Here is a 26446-nt window from a genome sequence, read left to right as displayed (position 1 = left end):
GTTTGCGAATTCTTGATTCCAATTCTTGCCAAATATTCTTTATGGGATTTAAGTCTGGAGATTGTGGTGGTGTTTTTATTATTTCAGGACAGTTATACAGCACACAGAGTCTAACGTTCTGGGGTCATTGTCCTGGTAGAATTTAAAATCGTTATGAAGGTTCAATTTTCATGCTGAAGAATTCAAATTTATCTTTAAAATGTCAATATACTTGTACTGATCCATTATACTGTCAATAAATACAAAATTACCAACCCCGGCCGACGACATACACCCCCATACCATAACTCCTCCTCCACCATGTTTTACTGTTGGCACCAAGTTCTGTTTGCGAAATTCTTCCCGGGGTTTTCTCCACACCAAGATTCTACCTTCAGAAACAAATATATTAAATTTACTCTCATCAGCAAATATAACTTCATTCCAGTAATCAGAATTCTTATTTATGTTGGATTTTGCGAAAGCTAGTCTGAGTTTTCTATTCTTTTCACTTACGAAGAATTTTTTTCTGGCTACTCTACCATGATATCCAGCAGATCGAATTACCCTTTTAATAGTCTCAAGATTAACAATTATTCCATATAATGCTTATAAATCAGCAGAAACTTTAGGAGCACTCTTTCTTGGTTTTTTTTTAATATTTCGAACGATAATTCGCTTTATTCCATTGGATAGCTTTGATGGTCGGCCAGGTCTTCTTTTATCCTGAATAATATGATTCTTTTTATATCGTTTAATGATATTGAAAACTGCGGAATGGATCAAGTTAACTGTTTCAGCAGTTTTTCTAATAAATTTTCCACGTTCAATATGCAAATTAATAACTAATTTTCGAATTTCAGGCGAAGTTTCTTTTCGTTTAGCATTCATGGCTGTACAGAGCTAAAAAACCCAAAAATTCCAAAACAAACTGGAGAGAAATACTGCAGACGATTTTATAAATTTTTGCCAATTGCTTTTGAGTAAAAATAAAACCACCAAAAATATTTTTATTGCTTATTTCAGACTATTTTTGTTGCATATTTAATGGTGTCCCATCACTTATGTGAGCTATTTTTTGCTCCGTTCTAAACAATTTTATTTTTATTAAATTAATATTTTAATATTTTGACAAAATGTATGTTATGTAATAATTGTTACTAAATTTAAGTATGAAACACACCCACAAAAAATTTGTACATTTTTTAAAAATTTTTTTTATTACAGTTTCCTTTTGTAAAGTACAAGTGTCCCATCACTTTTGTGAGACACTGTATATACATACGTAGGAGAAGATTGGCTCCTTAGAGAGCTTTCAGGCCCCACATTTGTATTTCACTTAGGAAAAAACCCTTAGCCATTGATCTGTCGTAATTGGAAATTCATTGTTAAAGCACATTGATCTACCGGTTTTTGAAAATATTGCTAATGAGAAACACAGATAGGGATAAAAAATTCTTAAGTGGTTGGATAGTTTTCAATCGCGCTCTTTAAAAAAGTAGAGATATTATATAAATAGCTATATTCTCTACGCGCATGCGTTGGAACAGCTGTTAGAACATCAAAGCATTGAGATATAAGCAAAGTCTATAATGTAGATTTTTTTTTTATTTCTGTATTCCTCGGTAGTATTACGTATATGATATATAGATCTGTTGGTAACGATAGAGGCCAAATTTCGTAATTCCATGGGAGTTGCAAATGGACTAAAGCTCTTTCCTTCGAATGACTAAAACAAGAGTAGAAAAAAACACCGCCCTGTTCCTTTGGTTAAATCTCCTATTTTGAAAATATATATCGAGAGCGTATCGAACCGCACTTAAACGATTCAAGATAAGAAAACAGTCATAAGTGAAATGAAATAATAGGCGAGTTCTCCCATCGACTTTCTTAAATATTTACGCAATATGACTTGTTTTGCGCTTAGTTTCGTACTAAAATTTAGAAATCTAACGGCGTCATTTCGATCACTTTTTCTTGATTGACTTAACCAAAAAATTGATGAATTGGTGATTTGATGAGTTTGATTTGAATGCCATATACTAAATTTTATTTATCTAGCTCATTCTATTTTTGGACGTCCTTTTATATCCTTACTTTTTTTAACCTCCTTTTTTGAAAAATGTACGTCTGACTGTCTGTCTGTGAAAAAGATAACTCAAGAACGCTTTGAGTTATGCAGTTCATATTTGGTATACGGTCTTTCAGCAAATTTGCTGATTTCTTTCACATTTTGAGTAAAATCCGCCCAGGGAAAATCTGTCCCTCCCGCTGTTCGCATATCAGTTAACACGATAATTACAATACGAAGAGAGCTAGATAGATGTGATTCGGTACACAGATTTAACATCTATAGTGTAGTTACCTATCGAATTTTGAGCCAAATACAACTGTCTGGCTGTATTTCAGAAGCATGTAAACTCGATAGTTCAAAAATGAAATGACTTAAAGATATCAAATTTGGTATGGGACTTTCTGACTGCAAATGCAGTTTTGTGTCAAATTTTTGCTTCAATCGATTGAGAAAAACGTGTCAGAACCACAAATTCGATTTTAGGATACTATTAATCGCATGCTAGGGATTAATCACACACACACAAAAAAAAAGAAAACTCGCCAATGATGACACGATAGATTCCGTTAAAAGTCTTAATTCTCTCCAAAGGTTAACATTTCTTGTGTGCCAATGCCCTCTGCAAACCAGTCTGGGGCATGATAAGTTTATTAGAATGGCGAGCGAGAAAGTTTTGCGGAGATCTCTTCCATTAGTTAGCATAGTAATGTCAATAGCTGGTATTATTTTTATGAAGTTTATGCTATAAGTATCATTACGCTAATTAGCTAATGCAATCAAGACTGACAGACCTTAATACATCAAGCATAATATTGGACATCTCAATCACTAGGGACCATAAAGACAGGTATTAAAACACAGTGGAAGAAAAACAACACTTATAGAAAACAACAGCACATAGATAAATAGTAAATCGTTACTGTACAACTTCAAAAGGCAAAGTGATCTGAAGGAACTCACTTCAAAGACAAAATTCAATAGACTCCCCCGAATATATCTCTCTCACATTTTTATAATCTTTGTGAAAGGATTATCGAATTCTCGTGAAGAAACTACGAATCTCGGATCCTAATAAAGATATTGTCGGAATTCCCATATAGTCGAGAATCTCCATTTTTGTCACCAAATTTGCCCCTTGCTGTAAAGACCGTATTCAACGAGTTTTTAAAATTAAAAAATAAGTTCTTCTTTACAGCGATTCAAAAAAAATGTTATTATACTATTTCTGCTGGAGCAACTCTTCCTTTATCTATCAATAACTGCCTTTGGTGATGATTTGATCAATCAGTAGTGTTAATTTCAAGAAAATCTCTTTAACTTGGCTTCCCTTAATTCTCTCAATAAAATATTTGTAAACATCAAATTGTTACAGATTTTAAAGACATCATTTTACTATCCTTGCATCTCTTGTATTTGTTGTGTAAATAACCTTCCTAATGCAATCTAATTACACGATGGAAATATCTGGTAAACTTATTTAAAACAGCACGTTGTCCTTAGTAGTAATGCAATTTCATTTTCTTATCTTTCATAAAAACTGCTTGGATAATAAAAAGAATCTCTCTTCCTTACCTTTCAAAAATGGAAGAAAATCATAAGATCAAATGTTACATGAAACAATGAAAACAATTTTAATTTCATTACAGAAATGAAAAAAAACAAACTATTGTGCAAAAAAAAAATCTTTAAATATTATTAAAATTCTAGAAGGATTGCACGGCAATTTAACACGGCATCATTAAAAATATAATTTTTTGAAAATAGAAATGGTTATATAGAAATGTTTTTGTTGCTATTTTTGGGTATTAACGAGAGAGAAAACGCTGTAATCTTGCTTAAGTTTTAACTGAGTAATATTGCAGTTAAAGGTAAAATAAACACTCGTTCCGAGACGTACATTGACACTTTCTAAAGCTTCTAGGTCAAATAATTTGATCTATGAAGTCCCAAAATACATATTTGTTTTTCTTTATTATTAGTAAAGAAGCCATTTCTGCATTTCCTCGGCAATTTTAGCTATACCAATTTCTTAATTTAGACATGCCAGCAGTAAAGCATTTGATCTTCTATGTCAGACTACAAATATACGAGGCAGATATGCATCTTAAATCACAGATAGAATCAATAAAGTTTCGAACTGGAATCCTGTAGTTCCAAATCCGAGAAATTACCAACAATGATAGTTTATTCTTCAATAAAGCTACTGATTTGATAAGATTTCGAATTGACCTAATTACTCGATCATAAAAATAATTTCCCAACTTACCCGCATTATGCTAAAATAATTATTTTAATTGCATTTAATATTCGTTCCTAGATGCTTTTAAAAGCCATTAGTCATTCCAGGAATCGGAGTCTCAATTTACTTTCTACTATCGCAACCTTTTTATTTTATTCTTTCCAACTGATTTCTCAACAGCATTTAATCATTTTTTTTTGTTGCAATAAGCAAAACAAATTATTTTTTTAACAAAAAAAAATCGTTTGCTTTCGCTTTTGGTGATACGTTTCTTGTAAACATTTACATTATGAATGTAAAAATAATTTTTAAAAAATGATGATAAACATCAAAATTTTTTATTCTTCCTTTTTTTTTTCTTTCATAATTTTCTAATAGATATTCATAAAAGAAATAGTTACACACGAATCAGGAAATTTCTTTTCTGGACTAGTAATGTTTTTTTTTTTTTTTTAATTCAAAACTTTCTTTCCAATTACTATAATTTTCGTCTGTACCCACAAATTTTGTGCATTAGCCGCTTATTTTTCAGCAATCTCGTGTTATAACAATTAATACAAATTTCTTTTATTAAAATTCATTTCAAGATCCAATTAAAATGACTTCATAGTCACGTGACTAACATAATTACTTTTGTTATCAACTATTGAACAATACATTTCCTTATATTTTTCTTGAATTTCGGTGCAAATTTTGTGCATTGGCCACTTATTTTTCAGTAGTCTCGTGTTATAACAATTAATACAAATTTCTTTTATTAAAATTCATTTCAAGATCCAATTAAAATGACTTCATAGTCACGTGACTAACATAATTACTTTTGTTATCAACTATTGAACAATACATTTCCTTATATTTTTCTTGAATTTCGGTGCAAATTTTGTGCATTGGCCACTTATTTTTCAGTAGTCTCGTGTTATAACAATTAATACAAATTTCTTTTATTAAAATTCATTTCAAGATCCAATTAAAATGACTTCATAGTCACGTGACTAACATAATTACTTTTGTTATCAACTATTGAACAATACATTTCCTTTTATTTTTCTTGAATTTCGGTTCCTTTTACATGGATTCCAAAATTAAATAGATATGATACAATTCATATATGTGTGTATATGAGCCTGGATTAGGTTTAAATTTCACGGAAAAGAAATTTCTTTTTATCACAAGCATATTAACATTGTGTTAAGATGAGCTAGCACACAATACGATTAATACATTGGTGTAACAATTGTAAGTGTCTCCTTGGGCATGATATAATTCTTCGCCACCTTATCATATTTAACATTAAAAAATGGCATAAAAGCATTGATATTTTGTCTCCGTGTTATTTCAAAAAATGATTCTCGGAATAAGCTATACTTTCCTTGTCCTCTTTATCGCCACCCCAAATCATGTTATTTTCGAACCTTATCCCTGTTTCACTCCTTCTATTTTACTACATTGGTTGCAATAGTGAAAAATAAATAATTTATTATAACTTATTACTGATTAACAATATTTCTAAATTTTATTATTAGTATGAAGTATGAAATAATAATTACTTTAGGGTTCGTCTTAAAATTGAAAAATGTACCCTCAGATTTACCCTTCCCCCTACCCCTAGCACGTTTTTCTGACTTTTTATTTTTTAATCGTTTTCGTTTACTTTCTTCTTTGCTTATTTTTCACTTTACCTTTGTATTACTCGAAGAAACTATATGATAATAGTAGATAATACATTTTTCAATTTTAGGACAAACTGTTTTTCAATTCACGTCAAGTTCACAAGTTCTATCTCAGCCGGTTTTGCAGATAACTTTATAGTTGTTTTTATGTTTATTTTCTCTTATTTTATTATATTTCTTTCTTTATTTTAATTATAGTATAACGTACATATTTCTATTTGGGTATTTGATCGAGATCCTTTATTCTTTTTAGTTATTACTTCAACTTCCTTATTTTGTAGTTAGTGTTTGTTAAATTAAACATAGTTACACGTCACTTCCCTGGCTATACGAGACGTCGTTTTGAATTTAATGGATTTAAAAGACTTTATCGATCACCCTGTATGTATATTTATGACACAGAAGTAATGCGCACGAGTAAACTTACATACGGAACAGAAATTATACATATCTCATATGCATTTATGACAAAATTAAAATGTATGGAGACGATCGACGCTGTAAATCCACCTAGACACCACTAGTAGAGATTTTGTAACATAAAGTTTGTAATATAAAGACCAGGCTGAGCACCTAACCAGGTCATACGTATGCCTTGCACTCCAGGACCCTCGATCGAGAAAGCAGATATGGGCACTGTAGGCCTTGGCCCACATGGGCTGTTGTGCCACTGAGTTTAGTTTTTTTTAGTTCTTATTAAGGGGTCCGACTACGTTAAAAACACTGGTTTTCGACCACATTGGCGAATTCTTCTTTTATTATTATTTCTTGTAGTTCAGGCTTTCCTCTTTCCAAAATAGTATCTTCTAGGAAAGGGAAGGTCTGATCTATCATCCAGGATAATTTTATACAGTTTTTTAGCTAAAATATTTCTTTAACTACAATTTTCTTAAACTTTAATTTTTATAAAAATTATCCACCGTTAACATGATATCTCAAAAACTAATAGAGGTATTTACATAAAAATTTCAGCGTGTGTTTTAAATACTGTGGACAATGAAATGAACCAAAAGTTTTATTGTTGGTGAAATACTTTTTCATTTATAGGTGTTTTTAGAAAAATTAAATTGTAAATTTATGAAAAAAATGTATATATACGTACATTTTTACCCATAATTTCTTTGCATCTCAAACTGTTTCTTAGATTTTGGTTCATTTCATTCATCATTATATTCTATAACTTGTGTACAGAGAAAAATAGGATTGCTGCATTACAATTTATTGTAGAGTGTTAACCGTTTAGGTTAAATTTCATTAAAATTTACTACAAATTTTCCTATTTCTCAAAATATATTATATTTCCAAAAATTTTTTTTGTATATATAGTGTTTATAATTGACAATACATCTAAAAACCATAAATAGTTTTTAAAATATCCAATTTTTCAAAAATATTGCTTCGAACGTAGTCTGCTACCTTAATTGAAATGACATGAGGCAAAATAATAAATCAAAAATGGATTTATAGAAAAAGAAAGGTTTTTGATAAAAATTAAAAACTTTCCCACTTAGAAGTTACATATATACGGTTTATAGAAATATAAAAAAAAAATATTCCCAATATAATTAACTTTACATTCAAAAATTACAAAAAACAACGCAATTTACTTTTATTACCTTCTCAAAAAAAAATGCTTTGAAAAAAAAATTAAAAAATCTACTTCCCTTGCATTACATTTCTTCAGAAAACTAATTAAAGCTACTAGAAAAGATGAATTAAACATTTTGAAAAAGAAAAATTCATCATTCCGTGTTTGCGCACTGACGCAATCTTTCCTCGCCTTATTTCCTCCACTACTATTGAATGAGATGCCATCACCCCTCGCCGAGATGAATGGACCGTTCCCGAAGTCATCTTCTCACTCCGTCGGCGTTGGCTCCTCACTCGCTCCCGTTTGGGACACCAATCGGCGATCTCTTTCACTCTCCCGGCGTTTTTCTTTTTTGCTTCCTTCTCTTGTCCCTCTTCGGACAGCGTCTGGGACAAAGACCCACTGGAAGTCCCGCGTGGGATGACATCTGACCCGGTAAGGCGATTTCTCTTATCAACCGGTAGATCTTGGGGGTTTCAGGAATTTTAGTGGGTCAGTGGTGTCTGTTTTGAAGGATGAATGAATGAATGGATAGTCTTAAAGTGGCGTGCGAGTTGGGGGGGGGGATTGTCGAAGTTGGAGGGGCTTAAAGTGGTGAAGCCCTTGTAGGGGCAAAATACAGAGGAAAAGAGATCATTATAAATAAATTCCGGGTGTTATTAGTTCTTTCAAACTTACTGAAGTATTGTTTCGTTTAAATGAATTAAATTGTACTGAAGCATATGTAATTAATTTATATACTATTTATATTTCATTTTGTTTGAATATTCGTTTAATTTTAATTTTTGTTTCCGATTAATCATTAATTTTTTTGGATTAATTATAAAGTTAAACACACATTCATCTGGTTTTCCGAAATTAATTATGATTAAATATCAAACTAATAAATAAAACAGTTTTTAAAGTATCCTTCTAGCCGTATTGTAGAAAGGATAAATTAATTTTTATATTTAAAAAAAGAAATTGGGGGTCAAAACAAAAGCGTAAAAGTTTGAAACAGATATAGATGATGTACGTAAATTAATATTTAATCACATTCGTAAGATATTTTGATATTTAATCAATATATTACAATTTTTATTAAATTATATGCATTGTGGATTATTTTCTCTTATAATATTGCTTTCAAGGTCACGTGATTATATAATTTTGTTTTCACATCTGTATTTTTGATTTAAATATAGTATCTAATTTTTAGTATACAATTAAAATTTCAATTCTTTTTTATTATTATTTCCACGTTTCAATGCGTATTTATACATAATTAAAAAAATAACGGCGTCACTTGTATAAAATCGTAATATAATTAAAATCAGTTCGATTAATTTTAACTAAGTTCCCAAATATTAAACTAAATTCAATTTTTTCAAACAAGAAACAAGTCAAATTAAATAAAGTAACATATGCGAATCTTTCCCATTTCGGATGTTTCTGAATCTTTAAATTAACCATCAAATTAACGCTCTGATAAACGTTGTTCTTTTACTTTTGGCAAAGCCTAAGGAAGTTTAATTGTCTGTGAAACTAAATCTTTGCTTTATACTTGTATTACGTTCAGTGGCGTAACGATAAGTGGGTAAGAGACATATAGATTCTCCCGATTGTTAACATGGGGGGGAGGGTACAGTTCTAGATAATATTTTAGCATGTATTTTACATTTTAAAGACAGAAATCGGTGAATCAGAAAGTGGACGAGGAAATAAAAAATCTTGCTTCTCTTGTGCCACTTATATTTGCTACTTCGCTAACAATTTTTCTGTTGTTTCAGCTGATAGTGAAAGTTTATCGAAATAGCATGAAAAAGTGCTCCAATGTATTTACTTTTAATGTTTATAACTTATTTTTGTTTTATATATATATAAAAAAAATGAATCGCTTAGTTTAAATAATGATGGGTTTTTTTCTTTGTTTTTTCCTCCAGAATTCGCACCTAATGTGTTTTTTTTTCATTAAATAAGTTTAATTATCTGAAATTATGTATTTTCTTGCAAACTTATCTTCCAGAAAGTCATTAATGAAAACATTTAAACTTTTTTTTTCTTAAGACGAAATTTGAAAACTATCCATAGTTTTCATATTTGCGGAAATGCCATTTCTTTTGATTGAATGACTAAGGGTAATTAAGGGTAAATAACCAAATGAAATAAGGTTAAGGAATAAAAGGGTAGCTGATTGAATGATTTAAGGGTAAATAATAAGTAAAGGTAATAATAAAGAAGGGGATTGAATGAATTAAGGGTAAATAATAAGTAAGGGTAATAATAAAGAAGGGGATTGAATGAATTGAGGGTAAATAATAAGTAAGGGTAATAATAAAGAAGGGGATTGAATGAATTAAGGGTAAATAATAAGTAAGGGTAATAATAAAGAAGGGGATTGAATGAATTAAGGGTAAATAATAAGTAAGGGTAATAATAAAGAAGGGGATTGAATGAATTAAGGGTAACTAATAAGTAAGGGTAATAATAAAGAAGGGGATTGAATGAATTAAGGGTAAATAATAAGTAAGGGTAATAATAAAGAAGGGGATTGAATGAATTGAAGGTAAATAATAAGTAAGGGTAATAATAAAGAAGGGGATTGAATGAATTAAGGGTAAATAATAAGTAAGGGTAATAATAAAGAAGGGATTGAATGAATTAAGGGTAAATAATAAGTAAGGGTAATAATAAAGAAGGGGATTGAATGAATTAAGGGTAAATAATGAATTAAGGTAATAAGGGATAAAAAGGGTAAGTACTAGAAATAGAAAGAGTTATCAAAAATACAAGTGGAAATCATCATAAAAGGTTGAACTGTTCATCCTTTTTCGTTGCACAATTTCTTTGAATGTTATTATAGTATATATTTACTTTGCATGTGGAAGTCCTATATGTGTTTGCTATACTTTCCCACTCATCCCAACGTGTTCGGAAAAAAAAAAAAAAAAACTTTAATTCTACTATTTTTTTGAAAAACTATTTTAGTTAATTTATAAATTATTAAAAATAGAAAAAAGAGTAGATTACCTCGCGTTTGCTGCGGATAATTTGATATTAATAACTTATATAAATTTAGAGCAAATGAAATGAAGACGATTAATGTTTTGTCATGCATGATTTTACTTCTTAATTTTTTTTTTCTTCTTGTGTAGTCGTTAGACATACAAATATTTATTCAGTTTTTCTATTTGATTTGTTTTGTTCTTTGTATACATATGACAGGAATGCCGGATATTTTCAATATTCCGAGTATGCAAATGATTTTCAGCTGAGTGAATTATTTTTTTAAATTTGTTTTCAAGAATTAAATGCAATAATACCAAATATCGCCACTTTGGCGCTAAACGTGCCAATGTAAGAAACTTGAATGAAATTCTACCTCTGCGAAATGAACTCTTCCTATAGTAACCTGTTTCTATAACGCCCGCCGTAAACATAGACGAATGTCTAGCAGTATTCTTGTCGTGGACAGACAGTATTTCATAATCTATTTTTATCGATGAAATATTATTAAGACCTTTTACTGGTAGAGGGTGAAAACTTGCAGTAAACAGTTTTAGAGACATAAATGCTAAATAGGGTATATATAAACTTTATATGTGTTCTTGGAAATTTTTTAGTTAGTAGAATAGTCCATTGATTCTTAAAAATTTTATACATTTATTGTATATAAATCTGTCACTTATGTAAGAGCCTTAGGAAGACCTTAGCTTTTAGGTTTTTCATTTTTCTTTCGGTTAAAATGCATGGTTAATGGCAAAAATACTGTTTGATCAAATTTCTTAAAACATAAACTATTCAAGAAATAGCTATTTTTCTTAATTTTCAATACTAAAGTTGAAAAAATTCCACATGATGGATTGTTTCCTCTCAATTTTCTCGTGTTCTTACACAATCTACCCTCTTCATTTTTTGTTCTTCTGTTGCGTTTTGTATCCCTTGAGCATATAACGGACGTGAGGTAATGTAAGGAGGAAGGCGGCAAACCCTCGAAGATATTAGGGAGTTTCGCAATCATGAAAGTCCCCTTCCCCCTCTCACGACTTTCGTATGAAGTGATGAAGTGCGGCGCGTTTTGTGCTTCGTACTATACTGAAGAAAACTGAAAATACATTTTGGATACCTTTTTTCCTATCCATTGAATCCAAAATTTCACACATAACTTTTGTCACAAGAGTGCATTACAAGTTTATTCCATCGATAATATAAGCGTCCATCCTTATGTGTAACAATGAGGGGAATTTAAAAATATCCCTGCCCCTTTTACCTGCGTCATTATTTACTACACAAATCCCTGCATTTTATTTTATTTTCGTTAAACAACTTGTAACAATGTTAAATAAGCGAGACTTTTTTTTATGTGTAAAGTAACTGATTTATCAGTATACGAAACACGCTAAATGTAAATAAAAATGAATCATGGAATGGTAAACTTCACATTTTATTTACATTATTTTGTGCTGGATTGTAATAAAAGTCTATGAGCTGAGGTCTACAATTTTTATTATTTTCTGTTTATGGTAACAATGGCCAAATTGAAGATTATGGCTAATGTTTTCTTTCAGTACTTATTCTTTTAATTTTGTATTTCTTAGCACTTGTATTCAACTTTGTATTTAGTGAATAAAAATCTCAATCCGATTTTAGTGATTCGTTTTGATTTGAGTCTGGTTGAACATTTCGAATAGAGAACAAGAATGTTATTTGTAACGAATTTTTTTTCTTAGTTTATATAAGTTAGTTTTATATCAAAATGTACTTGCTATAAATAATTAATCCTTTTTATTTCTTAAGCGGTTTGCCAATGCGCATGGGATTTTCTACTACTACTTTCGTTAGTTAATCTATGACAACCATAACCGTGATAATGTTAACAGATAACAGCCCGTCTAGACAGATGCTTTTTCTAGTTACTAATAATAATGGTTTGAAAAGCTAAAACAGAAAAACGCTCATATTACAATACATTATAATCAATATTGTTCCAATCGGATTATGACAATAATGCAATTATGTATAACCTAAAGCTTCATGTTTTGCCTTCCATGTCATGTCTGCAGAGATTTATCGCATATTGGCGATCAAACCACGGTTATCACCTCACAGAATTGCCATAATGGTATTGATATGCATTCGTGGCCAACCATATCTCCAGATCTTCCCCTATTGAACATAACTTTGGCGTGCTAATGCGTCATTTCCGATGCCATCACGGAATATTAAATAGTTTCAGCATCGATTGGTCAGTTTGCATATATTTATGCAGAACCTCGTCTGACTGCATGCCATTTGATATATAGGTTGCAGTGAAGTTATCTATCTTGTGGGTTTGAGGTATTATAAGCTGATTTCTGCAAATTGAACATCTGTTAGATTACCTGAGGCGAATGAAATTACCGATTACCGCAAAATCAGAATCTGGCATGAGATTGTATAAAGTCATTTCAAGCAACATCATGGTCATGTGGCGACACTAAAATTGATTCAATGCCAAAAATGAATTAAAAATGTAGTGAAATGATAAATTTTATTTCTTCTGTAATTCGAATTTTTTCCCCCTCTGATCTTCCAAATTTCACATTGATATAAAGCTGAAATATTATTTATAATTCTAATTTATTTTGATTCATTCGATGTTGAAGTAAGAATAATATGTTTTAAAAAAATCATTTTTGAAATGGACAATTTTTTATTGCTCTGTATTCACATGAAGATTTTATTTTAGTACAAACTTTTCAATCAAAACAACATAAAATCTCTCCCAATTTCTTGAAACTGTCATCGCATTTTCTGTGAGTTGCACTTTTTGCTTTTTCAATAAAGATGATGTGTTTAAAGTGATTTAAACTGCTTGTTTATTAAAATTACGTACTTTAATGGAAATATTTTTAAAATGTTAAAAAAAATATATTATTGCTATTATTTTATTTATTAATATTAAGTCGTGTTGATTTATTAATTAAGATTTATTTTTTAAACAGTTGCAAGTTAAATAAAAAATTCTTATTTATCATTTTTTTTATTACAAGTCCAAATATTATTAAAAATATTTTACAATGCAGATCGTTTGATCTAGAATTATCAAATTCGCGCTTTTTTGTTATTATTTTTGTTAATGCTAAATAATCATTCCCTGGGCAGTTAGTGTTTGCTAAGAAAGTATTCTTCAAATTTTTATTGGAATTTTAAATAAAAAGAAATTAAAATGTTTACAATTTTTATAAGTAACTTTGAAATGTCATATCATCTTAATTTTATTTAGTGTGAAAACTATTGTTTTCTCATGTTGTGATTATTTTGAAATCCGAATTCTGTAGGAAGTTAGCTAATTTTATGATATGTTTCCTAATTATATTACATAATTTTCTGATTTATTTCATTTTACCTACTGTTCTCCAAAAAGCAGTTCAGAACGTTTAAAGGTTCTTTTTTTCAATAATTTAATTAAATTTAATAAAATTCAATTCATGAATGAAATCTCTTCTTAAATAAAAGTTTGTTTATTAAAGTATTCAACAAGAAAATCACAGATCTCTTCAGTTTTAGAAGCAACACAAAACCAACAAATTCAGTCCATGCCTTTGTTAATCTGTATTTCAATTGGACGAAGACGTTCTAATTACAAACTTGTACTAAAAGAGCAATTTTAAATTAACATTGCAACTGTAATGGATAATATTTACAAAAAATAAATAAATAAAATTAGCAAGCGAAAATCAAGCGATTTTGTTTAGCAATCAGTCAAATATTTATTTATTCTTGAACACAGTTTATAAATATTTTAAGAAACAAGATTGATATCGATAAAAATAACTCACAATATTGATAAAAAAATAAAAATGATGAAAAATTTAAAATGAAATTAAACAATTGAATTTTTAACTGTTTTAAGAAACGAGACTTATATCGATAAAAAATAACGCACAATATCGATAAAAATATAAAAATGATGGAAATTATAAAATGAAATTAAAAAATTGAATTTTAAAACTTTTTTAAGAAATGAGACTGATATCGATAAAAAAAAATAACGCACACAATATCGATAAAAATATAAAAACGATGAAAAATATAAAATGAAATTAAACGATTGCTATCTTTAATGTCAAATAAATAAGACACAATACTGGTAAAAGCAGACTTCAACAAAATCAGCAGAAATATTATTTAGCACTTTGATGTTTAATCAGGTTACAGTAGCAAAAATATTTTCTGCAGCTTGCCATTTATCAAGTTTCCAGAAACTTTTATTTTTAAAACTGAGGGGACCATTTTTCAAAAGTACCTTGGCATTTCTTTCTTCCTTTCTTTTTTCCTTGAGAAAGAACACTTTTTATACTTGTTTGTGACAATATTTGCCAAAAAACTGCGCAATGCAATTAAATTACTTGGGTATTTGCGACTCTAGGTTACGATAAAGAACGTAGTATAACTGAGATGTCGAGGTACTATTGGAAAAGTTTCAAAAACAATTTGATCACAATAAAACGCGATACGTTAATTACGTAAGATGTAAAAAAAAAAAAAAAAGAGACCACGTGATTTTGCGTAAGAATGGAATAAATTACCATGACGTCACAGTCACATGATAAACATGCTTCCGAATATCATCTGACATGTAATTATACCTTTTTTTATTTTGAAATATGCTAGGGCCAAATTTCTTCATGAAAAAGCGTGCAGCGTATTTTAGAATTAAATCGGCTTCTGGGATTTAGAAACAACATGTAAACACATAAATTAATTTTATTACTTAATGACATTTTTAAAGATTTACTAATAAGATTTTGAATGATCGAAACATTTTATGTTAAATTAATTATCTATTGTAATTAACACTTTTTAACGTGAAGCTAGTTTGTAATATTTCTATGTAATCTAAAACAAAAATAAATCATGGTTCAAAATTGGATGTAATTCGATTCTTTAAAAATACTTTTGTTGTTAAAAAAAATATAATTTTGTCGAATTCTTTTGATGCCGATACCATGTCATTTGCGATAATAGCAAGCAAAAATCTAAAAAAAAATCGATAAAAAAAGTAATGAAAATTATTGTTTTATGATGATTTTTCCAAACGCAATAAATCGTAAACATGATTCATTTTTTTAATAAATTTCCTTTTAACGCAGACGATAATATCCAACGAGCTTTTCTTTTTCTTAATTATATTTCGGTTTTAGTAATTCCGCGTTCGTGCAATTCTCAGAAGTAGCATGTATTTTAAATGTTCGTGTTGATAATAAATAATTCAAAAAATCGTTGTTTGGAAATCAGTACTTTTTTAGTAACTCATATATGAATTACGCAAAAAGAAATACTGCGATTGTTTGAAATTTGACCTCGAGATTTGGATGACTACAGAGATCTTCCAAATCATTTTTTTTTTTTTTTTGCTTTCTTTTTTTTTTTTTTGCAGTTATGTCTGATTAATTGAGAAGACGATAAATGAAACATACAACGAGCTATAGACCTGAAAGTTAATTTATGAACTTCTCAATAAATTGGGATATTTCCATTAAATTTGTGATGCAATTCGTCTTTTGGAAATCTAAATCTTCGTTTAAGTAAAACTCGTAAATGCAGCTAGGCAAATGGATGAAATAAAGTAAATTAAGAAATTTTATCTATGAAGTTGCAGATTTGGATCGGATTTTATTACCAATCTGCCAAAGAAATTCACTATCTATGAATTTGTATATTTACAAATATGTTACGCTAAAAACATAAAACTTCATAAAAAATTAAATTCAGAATATGTTTTTGCATATCTAAATCGAATTTTGGATTGCATATTGTGTTAGTTCAAAAGAAAATAATATGATATTACAATTTATTTATTTAAATGACAATTATGTAATATTTGCCATCATCTTTAATCAATAATCATGTATGGGAATAAAAGGTATTGATGTTACAAAACAACGTAAGGTAACATGATGGTAGATGTTAGTTGATATGAGTAAGCACTCTGTCATGTGACTGTGACATCATAAAAATCAATTCCATTTTTTTCCATTTAAAAAAATGATTAATGTTTTATAATAAGCTTATCAAGATAGTAATATTTCAAGTATAAACAGATTAAATCGCAATGACCTAATTCTTTTATATAGCGAATTAAAACGCTGCAATTTGTTTTACATTTTGTAGCATGCAATCAAGTTTCAAATCCATCTTTCTCAAAATTTAAGAGTAAAAAGTAACTTTAAACTTTCAAAATCGAATCACATACAAAATTGTTCATGTTGTTCAATCTGGAGGGTGGAAGGTCGACTCTGGTGCATTCTTTTTTAAACTGAATATTTTTTTTCAAATATTTAGATTTATTCCAGTAAGCCTAAATATTATCGCAACAACTAAATTCAATTCAATTAAATAAATTAAATTGTAATGTAATTAAACTGCTGTGCAATTTAAGCGTGAATGTTGTCTGAATTTTTTGTGAATAATGTGACGTTCGTATGAAGAAAAAACCTTGATTTTTAGGAATATTTTTACATTAATATTTTATTAAATAAAATAATAAGTATATTGAATATACTTAAATAAAATCAGTGGGAGTAGTCTCCTTAAAACTTTCCCGCATAATCTCTAATGAACGCGATATTCTACATAATGCCTTTCATGGTATTGGCTTACATTACTTACGAAATATTAACCTTTTTCGTTAATTAAGCATTTTTACTGAATTTATGGCATCATCCTTGGCGGGATTTTGGCGATTAATTCATGGCACGCTGTAAATAGCATCCAGAAATCGATTTAATGTTTCAGATGCGTTTTTTTACCAACCGATTGAAACAAAAATTTGCTTTGAAACTATTAAAACAAACGCTTTTGTGTTGCGTATGTTTATCAAGCAATTTGTAAATAGTATCTAACCTTTAAACATTATTATGTTAACATGGGATTACAAATTTTGGGCTCTTTAATTTTAAAATTCTTCATCAAGAAAATAACGATATAAATTTTACGATACGATAGAAATTACGTGTTCTTTAAAGTTGACCGTTGATTTTGCAACGAATTTTCTTAATGTAACGAGTTTTTGAAAACAGAATTTTTTAATAATAAAATATATTTTTATATAAAATAATAAATTATTAATTTTATGTAAAAAGGTTATTTTATTATTATAATTGGATATATTTAAAACAGTTGTATGACATTTCGTTATAAAGTTGTTTGAAAAAAAAATGCAATAAATAATATTATAGCTTCGCATTAATATACTACTTTTTCAAAAAAAATTAATATAACGAGGAAAATGAAGACATTAATAAAGTTGATACGTGCTTGAACCTTACAGATACTTTGAAAATAAATTTTTGACTTTGAACTCTTTACCTAGACTTTTATTCTTACATTGCAAAGAATCTTGGAACTTCGCCATTTAAACAAAAGAAGCAATTGCTCGTGAAATAAGTAAAAGAAACAGAAGCGTTAGCTTTCACAATTTAAAACAAGAATCATCTTTTGTGAAGCCAGAAAGAAACTACAGAATATAATATAGAATCCATTTCTGAAATTGAGAATTCTGTTAATATATCATAAATCTTTATATTAATTTTTATTGGTTTAGATAAATAACTCCACTGGGAAATCTGTTAAGTTAACCTAAGTTTCGTTAAATGAACACTTTTCCTGTTCCAGAATTAAATTTAACATCGTAAATTCAGTCATAAATTTCAATTCATGCATTTTCTTTGAATAAATTTTTTATTTATTAACATTTTCCGGAATAAAAAATAAAACTATTGGCAAAAGTTTAAAATCGTTTGCGAATGAATTTATTTCAGCTGTTAAACGAATCGCCATTTTGTTTTGTCTATATTGGCTTGTTGTTTTCTTAGAATCGCAAACGATAAAGCGAATCAAACAATTATAGATATTCTTAGCTGAACAATAAAAGAAGAGAAAATTAATTCTTGGATATGTTTAATTTTGATCTTGATTACATGCTTGTTTTCTGAGAATTGCAATGGATAAGCACATCAATTAATTAAAAATGTTCTTAACCGAACAGTAAAAGAAAAGAGGAGTAAAATAATACTTAAACATAATTTCTGCATTCAGTCATCATAAAGTCATAAAGTCAAATTTTAGAAAAAAAAATGAATCAGAATCTGATTCTAAAATTGTAAATAATCCATTTCTAAACGAAAGAATATTTACCTTCTTGATAATTGAAAAAAATAATCATAAGGACTTAAAGCTAATTATTAAATTAAATTTATGAAATTAAAATTAATTGTTAATTGATTTAAATTCCATCATTTCTTTTGTAAGATTAAATGATTAACAAGATTGCTATTTCACTATAATAAAATGAATGTGAATCAAGGTTGAATTGTTATATATGAATAATTCTCTACATAATAATCATTGAAATACTTGAACTGAGTCTGAATGACGTAATCTTTTCAGTTGTGAAATTAATCACTATTTTCGCTTGAATTTGATTGGTTACTCGGTGTTTCAAATCGCAAACGATTCGCAAGCCAGTTTAATTATAGCCTTTCTTCAACGAATAACAATAAAAACAAGAAAGAAAAAGTAAAGTCAGTTTCCGCGATTAATTGGACACAAATTATAGCTGATTTTGCAAAACGATAAGCATTTCTGACATTTATGTAGCGTATTCAACTTCCGGTTTCGAGCGGAACGGAACTCATGTTAAGTTTATTGCCTTGATAGTTTAAAACTTCCGCTAACTGGAACCGTTCCAGAATGAATGAGAACTTGTGTTTCTGGCTCCGCGCTGTATTAATGATTGTGACTTCTTTGTGCCAACTGTTCCTGCATTAAGTTGTGAAATTCATCCATCTTGTTGCTGAGTTTCGGAACTGTTGTGAATTTTAAGTAGTTTTAGGGAAGAATTCTCTCTCTTTTAAGTTTCGAATGTTTTCTACTTTTAAATAGTTTCCGACAGAGAATGTTGTGGATAAGCGGGCTTAGGATTTTTATGTTATTAGAAACGTACTTTTTACTTTCTCGTTTACGTAGTACAGAGAAAGTCTAGTAATCGTCAAAAAAAATTCGAACTCGAAATTTTGATAAATCTCCATGTTTAGACGTCCTTTTAAAAACGCATTTTTAGGAAAAGTCGGTTTGTCTATTTGTGACAAAGATAACTCAAAAACAATTTGAGCTAGGCGATTGAAATTTGGTATATGGTCTTAACACAAAGCTTTCAGATTTCTGTCAAATTTTGAATGAAATCCTTTCAGGGAAGGTTCGCATGTCCGACTGTTCGAATATAATCAACACAATAATTACAAAATGAAGAGAGCTAGATGAATAAAATTCGAAACACAGAATTGAAATCTGTTGAGTAAGACCAATCAAATTTTGTGCCAACTCCAACCACGGGTTGATTTATCTGTCAGTCTGTACTTTCAGAAATAAATGAAAGCGATAATTCAAAAATTCAGTGACTTAAGTATATCAAATTTGGTATAGGAATTTGTGACAACATGTGCAGTTTTGAGTCAAATTTTTGTTTCAATCGGTTGAGAAAAACGTCTTTAAAACGATTTTTGATACTATTAACACGTGCCAGGGATTCATCGCCAAATAACTCTCCAAGGATGACAGGATATATTCAATAAAAAATGCTAAATTAGCATCAAAAGTTATTATTTCTTAATTATTGTACGCGAATGCATCGCGAGGTGTTCTCTAGCGTTAAAGTTTATTAGAGAATATGCGAGAAAGTTTTGGGAGGACCACACCGACTTGTTTGTAACAGTTTTTAATCTTTATTATTTTGGATTAAAAAATGCGTTGAAAAATTTTGCACTTTATTAAGAATTTTTATGCGTGATAAACATCTATGATTATATTATTAAAGTCTTTTTAATTGTATATTGTTTATTTAATTTGTTCATTATTATTGTTTATTTAATTTTTATTGTTTATTTAATAAAAAAATATATATAATGAAAATAAAAAATGATAAAAATATATGTTTAATGAAATGTAAATTTATGAACATAATATTTGCATATGCTTAATATTTAGCATAATATCATAAAACACATGAAAATTCGTATTTCATTTACATATTTAAAATTATAATTATTTTTTGTTCATAGCTGAAATTAATATAACAAATTTTGAGCGCCATTGAGATACAACCCCATTAATTCATCGCACAAGATGGTACTTTTCACTAGGGTTGTATCAAAAGAGAATTAATTATCTGTTCTGGAGTAGCTATTATTCTTACCAGTGATTGAGTTATTTATATATTTAAAATAATTAGGTAAATGAACCAAAGAACCAATCCCACACGTCCAATTTCCCCAGTTTTCTTTTCTTTTTTCATTTTATTTCTTGTATTCTTTTTTATTTCTTTTCTTTTTTTCTTCTTTATCCAAGATGTTCTTAGTGATCGCTTATTCCCCACCAATCTCTAAAACACTACTTAATTCTATATTATCTATGTGTAAAAACTACAGCCAAGTTCCTCACCTGCAATTACTGCACCGATTTCGCCAATTTTAACTTCACAAGAAATCTTTTGATCCCTTGTTAAATCAACAATAATCGTCTGTCCCCTATTACACTTCAGTTTTAAGCAATATCGTAAAATATAAGTTTGGCTCAACCGCCAGTCTCAATAACTTGAATGATTTCGCCAATTTTATTCGTAATTTCTCAAATTTAACCAACTAATCAGAATGTTGTATGTTTATTTTACAATTTAAAATTAAGCTTCCTTTTGATGTGATAAGATATAAGTCATCAAAGTTGGTTGATATAATTAAATTAACATTACTAATATGATGAGGAAACAATTAGTTGTTGAGAGCAGCTAGTTATTTATTCAAAAATTTATTATGAAAAAATTTTTTATAAAAAAGAAAATTTTTTGATTAAATTAATTAGTAACATTTTCAGTAATTAAAAAAATTTATATTTATATATATATATATTAAAAATTGCATTTATATTTCATTGTATGTATAAAAAAAATTTGCATATATAAAATTTATTTAATTGTCTTTATTTGCAGTATAGCTATTCAAATTGTGAAAACATTTTTGGGCATTCTATAAAAGCAGCTGTTTTCAGTACCGATAAATGAATGTCATTTCCTCTATGATCCGAAAATCCATAATATGTTTAGAACATTTTGTTTACTTCATTTTTTACTCGATTTTCAAAGAGCAGCTGAAATTCAAGTTGACTTTTATGAAAAGAAAATACATAAATATCTCTGCGCAAATCAAAAAACAAAATTCGAGTGGAATTACATAAAAGTTGAAAATGTATTGCATTTGAAAATCTGTGTCGCCTTTTCTGAATTTATATGAAATAAATATTATCAGAAAAAGAAAAATCCATTATCATTTATTCTGAAGTTCAGAACTGAAAAAAAAATAATAATTTTCATTTATCATAATCACAAAAGAAATTTTAAAGTACTTATTCATAAAATTCAACAATCATTGATATGTATCTAACATTCTAAACTTTTTAAAATAATGTCAAAACTTTTCTTTGAAGTTAAATTATTAAACAATAATTTGTTTGTCTTTTATAATATTCACATTTTATTTCTTTTACGTATATTCCAACTACAATTAATGCGAAGAAGTTATTTTCGATTCATATACAACTCTTTTGTTAGTAATTTATTTTCTATTTTTATTTCTGCGTATTATGCAAAATATTAAATTTCTAAAAAGTAATAATATTGACTTTGCAAAATTTGAAAACGAATGCAAAATAATTTTTCCGTTGAAATGATTTGTTTTTAATGTATCAGCTTACAGATTCTTTTAATTAAGATTTGGAAGTATTTATTTACATTTAAGGAGGAGAAATACTGCAGTATTTGTAACTTCTTATTTTCACAATCTTGCTTTTCATATTTATTATATTTTTGGTTTTTAATAAGTTGCTTTTCAATTTCGAATTAATTAAATTGGAGCTATTTATAGCAAATTCTTTTAATATGTTCCGATATATTTTTATGGGTTGCAGGATTAAATAAAGTATTTTATGCTGCTTAATTTATAATTATTGATTTTTTATCTGTTTTCCAGAATTTATTTCATTTTTATTTCTTTAAAGATGTATTATAAACATATTTTGGTGCCTCGTAAAAATTCATAATCTTAGATTTTCATCATCAATCTTTTGCGCATAATGCACATTTTTACTTATATTAAATGTGGAAAGCATAAAGCTGCTTTATTATCGTTCTGAAAAAAATTCTGACTTTTGAACTTTTTAAACTTAAATTTCAAAAATGTTTATTTTAAATACAAAATTAAATTTTTCATCAAATTATCTAATATTTTTTTTTAATTTTTAGCGAACTAATGATCTGAATTTATAATTTTCTGAATTCATAAATTAATTTCTCATAAAGATTTTAACAGAGATATTTTCCCGAATTGATTAAAATTAATAACTCAAGTCGAAACTTCCAATAGCTTATTCCCTATTAATTCTTTTAAAAAATTATGATTAACCATCATTATTGCATCGTCTGAAAAAAGAATTAGGTTCTTTTTTTTTTTTATGCAAACATTTTTTTGGTTTTTCTGAAATGGTTTTCTCTCTTTCATTTACGCGCTTAAATTAATGACATTCTCTCACTTTCGATGTGTTATTTTTCCTAGTTATTAACTTCAAAAAGGCCATTCATTTTTTGAAACAACATCTTTTCAACTTGTCGCGAAATTGTTTGTTTCGAAGAGGGAAAGAAAAGTTTTCTTGTTTAATCAACGATATTTCCTTTTTGTTTTTCGTTTAGTTCTTTCCCCCTACATTTGTTTTCTTTCTTGTCCCCTCCCCTCTCCAATGAAAAGTGCTCTTTCGTCACCGCAGGCGCAATCTGTGATAGTTGTGAAAAGCCAGAAATGATTAGAATTGTTTCTCCTCTGGAGTTTTTATTTTTGCGACAGAATGGGACTTTTGAGTATGTAGAAAAGTTTTTTTAGAAGGAGTGGTGTGTGTAGTTTTAGGTTATCGCGCTCAATAAAACAAAAACACTCTTGACGATATTGGTATGTTTTTCTAACTGCTTATGATACTCTTTTTTAATTAATTAGTTTCATCAATCCTCGTGATTTCCCGCTTCAGCTGATGATAACTAACGTGAAGCTTCAAAAGCTAACAATAAATTGTTAGGCAACAACAAAATCAAAAACAAAAACACGATGAAGATGGGGGGAAAAGATGCAACAAAAAAAAAGAAAGAAAGGAAAATAAGTAACGTAAAAGAGAAACAACATTCTGAAAGAATCTTACTGTGATAATAAAAATTCTTTTTTTAAAAAATCCATTCATTGCCAAACGATTATGGTTTTCTTTTTTAATTAAATTCTTTTCTCACATTCATCATCAAATAAATAAATTATTCTTTGGAGGAATAATTATTTACATATTTCTGTAATGAAGCAGCCGACTTTTTTAACTCTTGGTGAAGCGAATATTATGTTGGTTTATTTATTTTTGTTTTCTTTTTCTTTTCGTGAGAGCGAGTTTGTGTGTGTGTGTGTGTTTGTGTTTATATTATTCTATATTTGGACCATTTTAAACCAAAAAGAATAGGAGTTAGCAAATAAAGTAATTTTGATTCTGTGAATTTCTTTTCTTTTAGTAAGAGATATGGTAATTTTTAACGCATTATCAGCGAACCATCTGCACAAAATTATGTTTTATTTTCAGCTGGCTTTCAGCTTTATTTTCAGCTATTCAGCTGACATGACAAAATAGGCATAATCTATATTTTTGTAATTTATGTTCGATGTTTAATATTATAATCAGCTATTACTATGTATACTAAAATGAAGTTCCTAAGGTGATCTTATAATTATTTAATAATTAACATTTTTGTTTCTGCTTTTGAAATATATTAAACGTTTTCGTGTTATATTTTTTAAATGTCTTAAAAACTAGATTATACTTGAATTCTATATCAACTAATGAGACATTTTGTTCCATTTAACACATTTGTTTAAAAATATTCCCGATTATATGAGTTTATAGTTATAACTTTATATATCAAAATTATGGCCGAGCGAAAAAAGAATTTTGGAAAATAGTTTAACTATAGTAAACGGCTGTACATTATGAGGTAAAATTTTTCATTGTAATTATGAATTTTTAATGATGAATCTTATAAGTTAGATATTGTACCTGAAAGTCTGTGATTCTGATTTTGTTTAAAATCTTATATTAATATATATTTTATATTTTCCCCTTCATTAATTTGTTTCTAGTGAATGCATCATTTTTGTATATGTTTGTTTAATAACAATAAATGCTAAAATAATAAATATGAACTCATTTTGTCTTTAACAAATACCTAATTATTGTCTTTAACAATTTCTAATCATTAGTTTCGACATTTTTTTTTGCAACTACATTATTTTTTTAAAATTATTAATTTTCCTAATAGATATCTCAGTATATTTCTCAATTTTCATGCGTCATCTTTAATCAACTGGTTCAAACAGAATCAGTATAAATTTTAGTTATTTGCGTTTGGCAACACTAAAATGTAAATAAAACAGAACATTTAAAGTCAACAACATGGATATACTGATCCTTCTCTTGATCCGGTTGCAGGTCAGGATATGAAATATACCTATAGCCATTTTTAATCAATTCTTTAAAAAAAAAGTTATTTTGATAACACTTTGCATCTGAAAAATTCCGCTGATATTTCTTGGAGTTTAATCCGTGTTTTTGACACCCACACAAAAATTCCAATGCAATTTAAGTTTTTAAATAAAGCTGTTAGTGCGTACTTTAATTTTCTTTCATCTGTGTATTTTTGTTTGCCTATTAAAATATGCATGAGAAAATTTTTGTTTAAAAATAATAAAAATCGTCTGAAAGATTTAGATTTAAAAGACATAAATATCTCGAATTCTTAACCTTCCACAGAATCTGAATAGGGTTTTTTTTTCGCTTTTGTAATTAAATGCGTTTAATCTTCATATTTGAATCATTAATTTTTTGCATTTACTTTAGCATTATTAAGACTTTAGAATCGCGAGTTTTAGATCAGATTATTGTTGTAATAGTAAAAAAAAAAAAAAAAAAAAAAAAAAAAAAAAAAGTCAGCAGGACTTTTGTCCTTTTAAATTTTAAAAAAGAACGATAATTTTATGCCGATATTCTTTTCTGCGATAAAAATAAAAAGTGCTTTTAGCTTAGAAATAATCTGCTTTTAATATTCGTTTTTGGATTCGCAGGTATTTAGCTATTCTAAACACATATCTAATCTATAAAAAAGCCTTCTTCCGTATACATTAAATTTACTGTAGGCATTCATTTTGATGATCAATACTTTTTACTAGACTGTTTAAAAAATAAAGTTTTTGGAATTCTAAACGAATGCTTTTAAGTATAAGCGAGCTTTATTGTTTTTTAACTGCTTTGAATTTTTGGCTTGTTCGGCGGAAAAGGTTTTCTGGATATTTTTGTAACTTTCGCGGTTTTCCATGAAAAAGAATTTTTCTTGTTTCAGCTATAAAAGTTAAAAAAAAAATTTTACTAGTTCCAATGATACTTTTATATTTCCATTTTTTTTAAAAAAATAATCAGTTGAATGGAATTCCGGCATGATATTAAACGGAATTTAAAATCTATATATTTTCTAAGCTTCAAATGTTTTTTGATACAGTTATTGAAAACACATGCACTAATCGCAAAGGCTTTAACAATAATAAAAAGGAAAAAAAGTTAACACACGAGAGAAAGAAACTCAAAGTTTTGTTTTGTTCTGTGTGATAACCCGATGTGACTCTCTTTGGTCATGTTTTAATCAATTTCATCATCATCGCAAGATTTCTTTATGCTACATTGTTACGAAAAATCGCTATGTTAGTATCATAAATAAAACCCAAATGCTTAAATAATAAAAAGAGACATGTTAC

General features: G+C 28.2%; 1 protein-coding gene across 4 annotated transcripts in view; it reads left to right on the top strand.

Annotated features, from left to right (window-relative positions):
• LOC129957168 (peripheral plasma membrane protein CASK-like) overlaps positions 1 to 26446 on the top strand; it is a 666946-nt gene that overhangs the window by 504955 nt on the left and 135545 nt on the right. The window contains exon 1 of one of the 4 annotated variants that reach the window (XM_056069354.1): positions 7861 to 7988. The exons of the other annotated variants lie outside the window; for them this stretch is intronic. Within the exon in view, the coding sequence (XP_055925329.1) occupies positions 7974 to 7988 (15 nt within the window). The 5' untranslated portion in view covers positions 7861 to 7973. Of the gene's footprint in view, positions 1 to 7860; positions 7989 to 26446 lie in introns of those variants that run through there. 4 annotated transcript variants of the gene reach the window in all.

The sequence above is a fragment of the Argiope bruennichi genome, chromosome 11, assembly GCF_947563725.1.
Source record: "Argiope bruennichi chromosome 11, qqArgBrue1.1, whole genome shotgun sequence".
Taxonomy (NCBI): Eukaryota; Metazoa; Arthropoda; class Arachnida; order Araneae; family Araneidae; genus Argiope; species Argiope bruennichi.
This window is presented reverse-complemented; position numbering and strand designations above follow the sequence as displayed.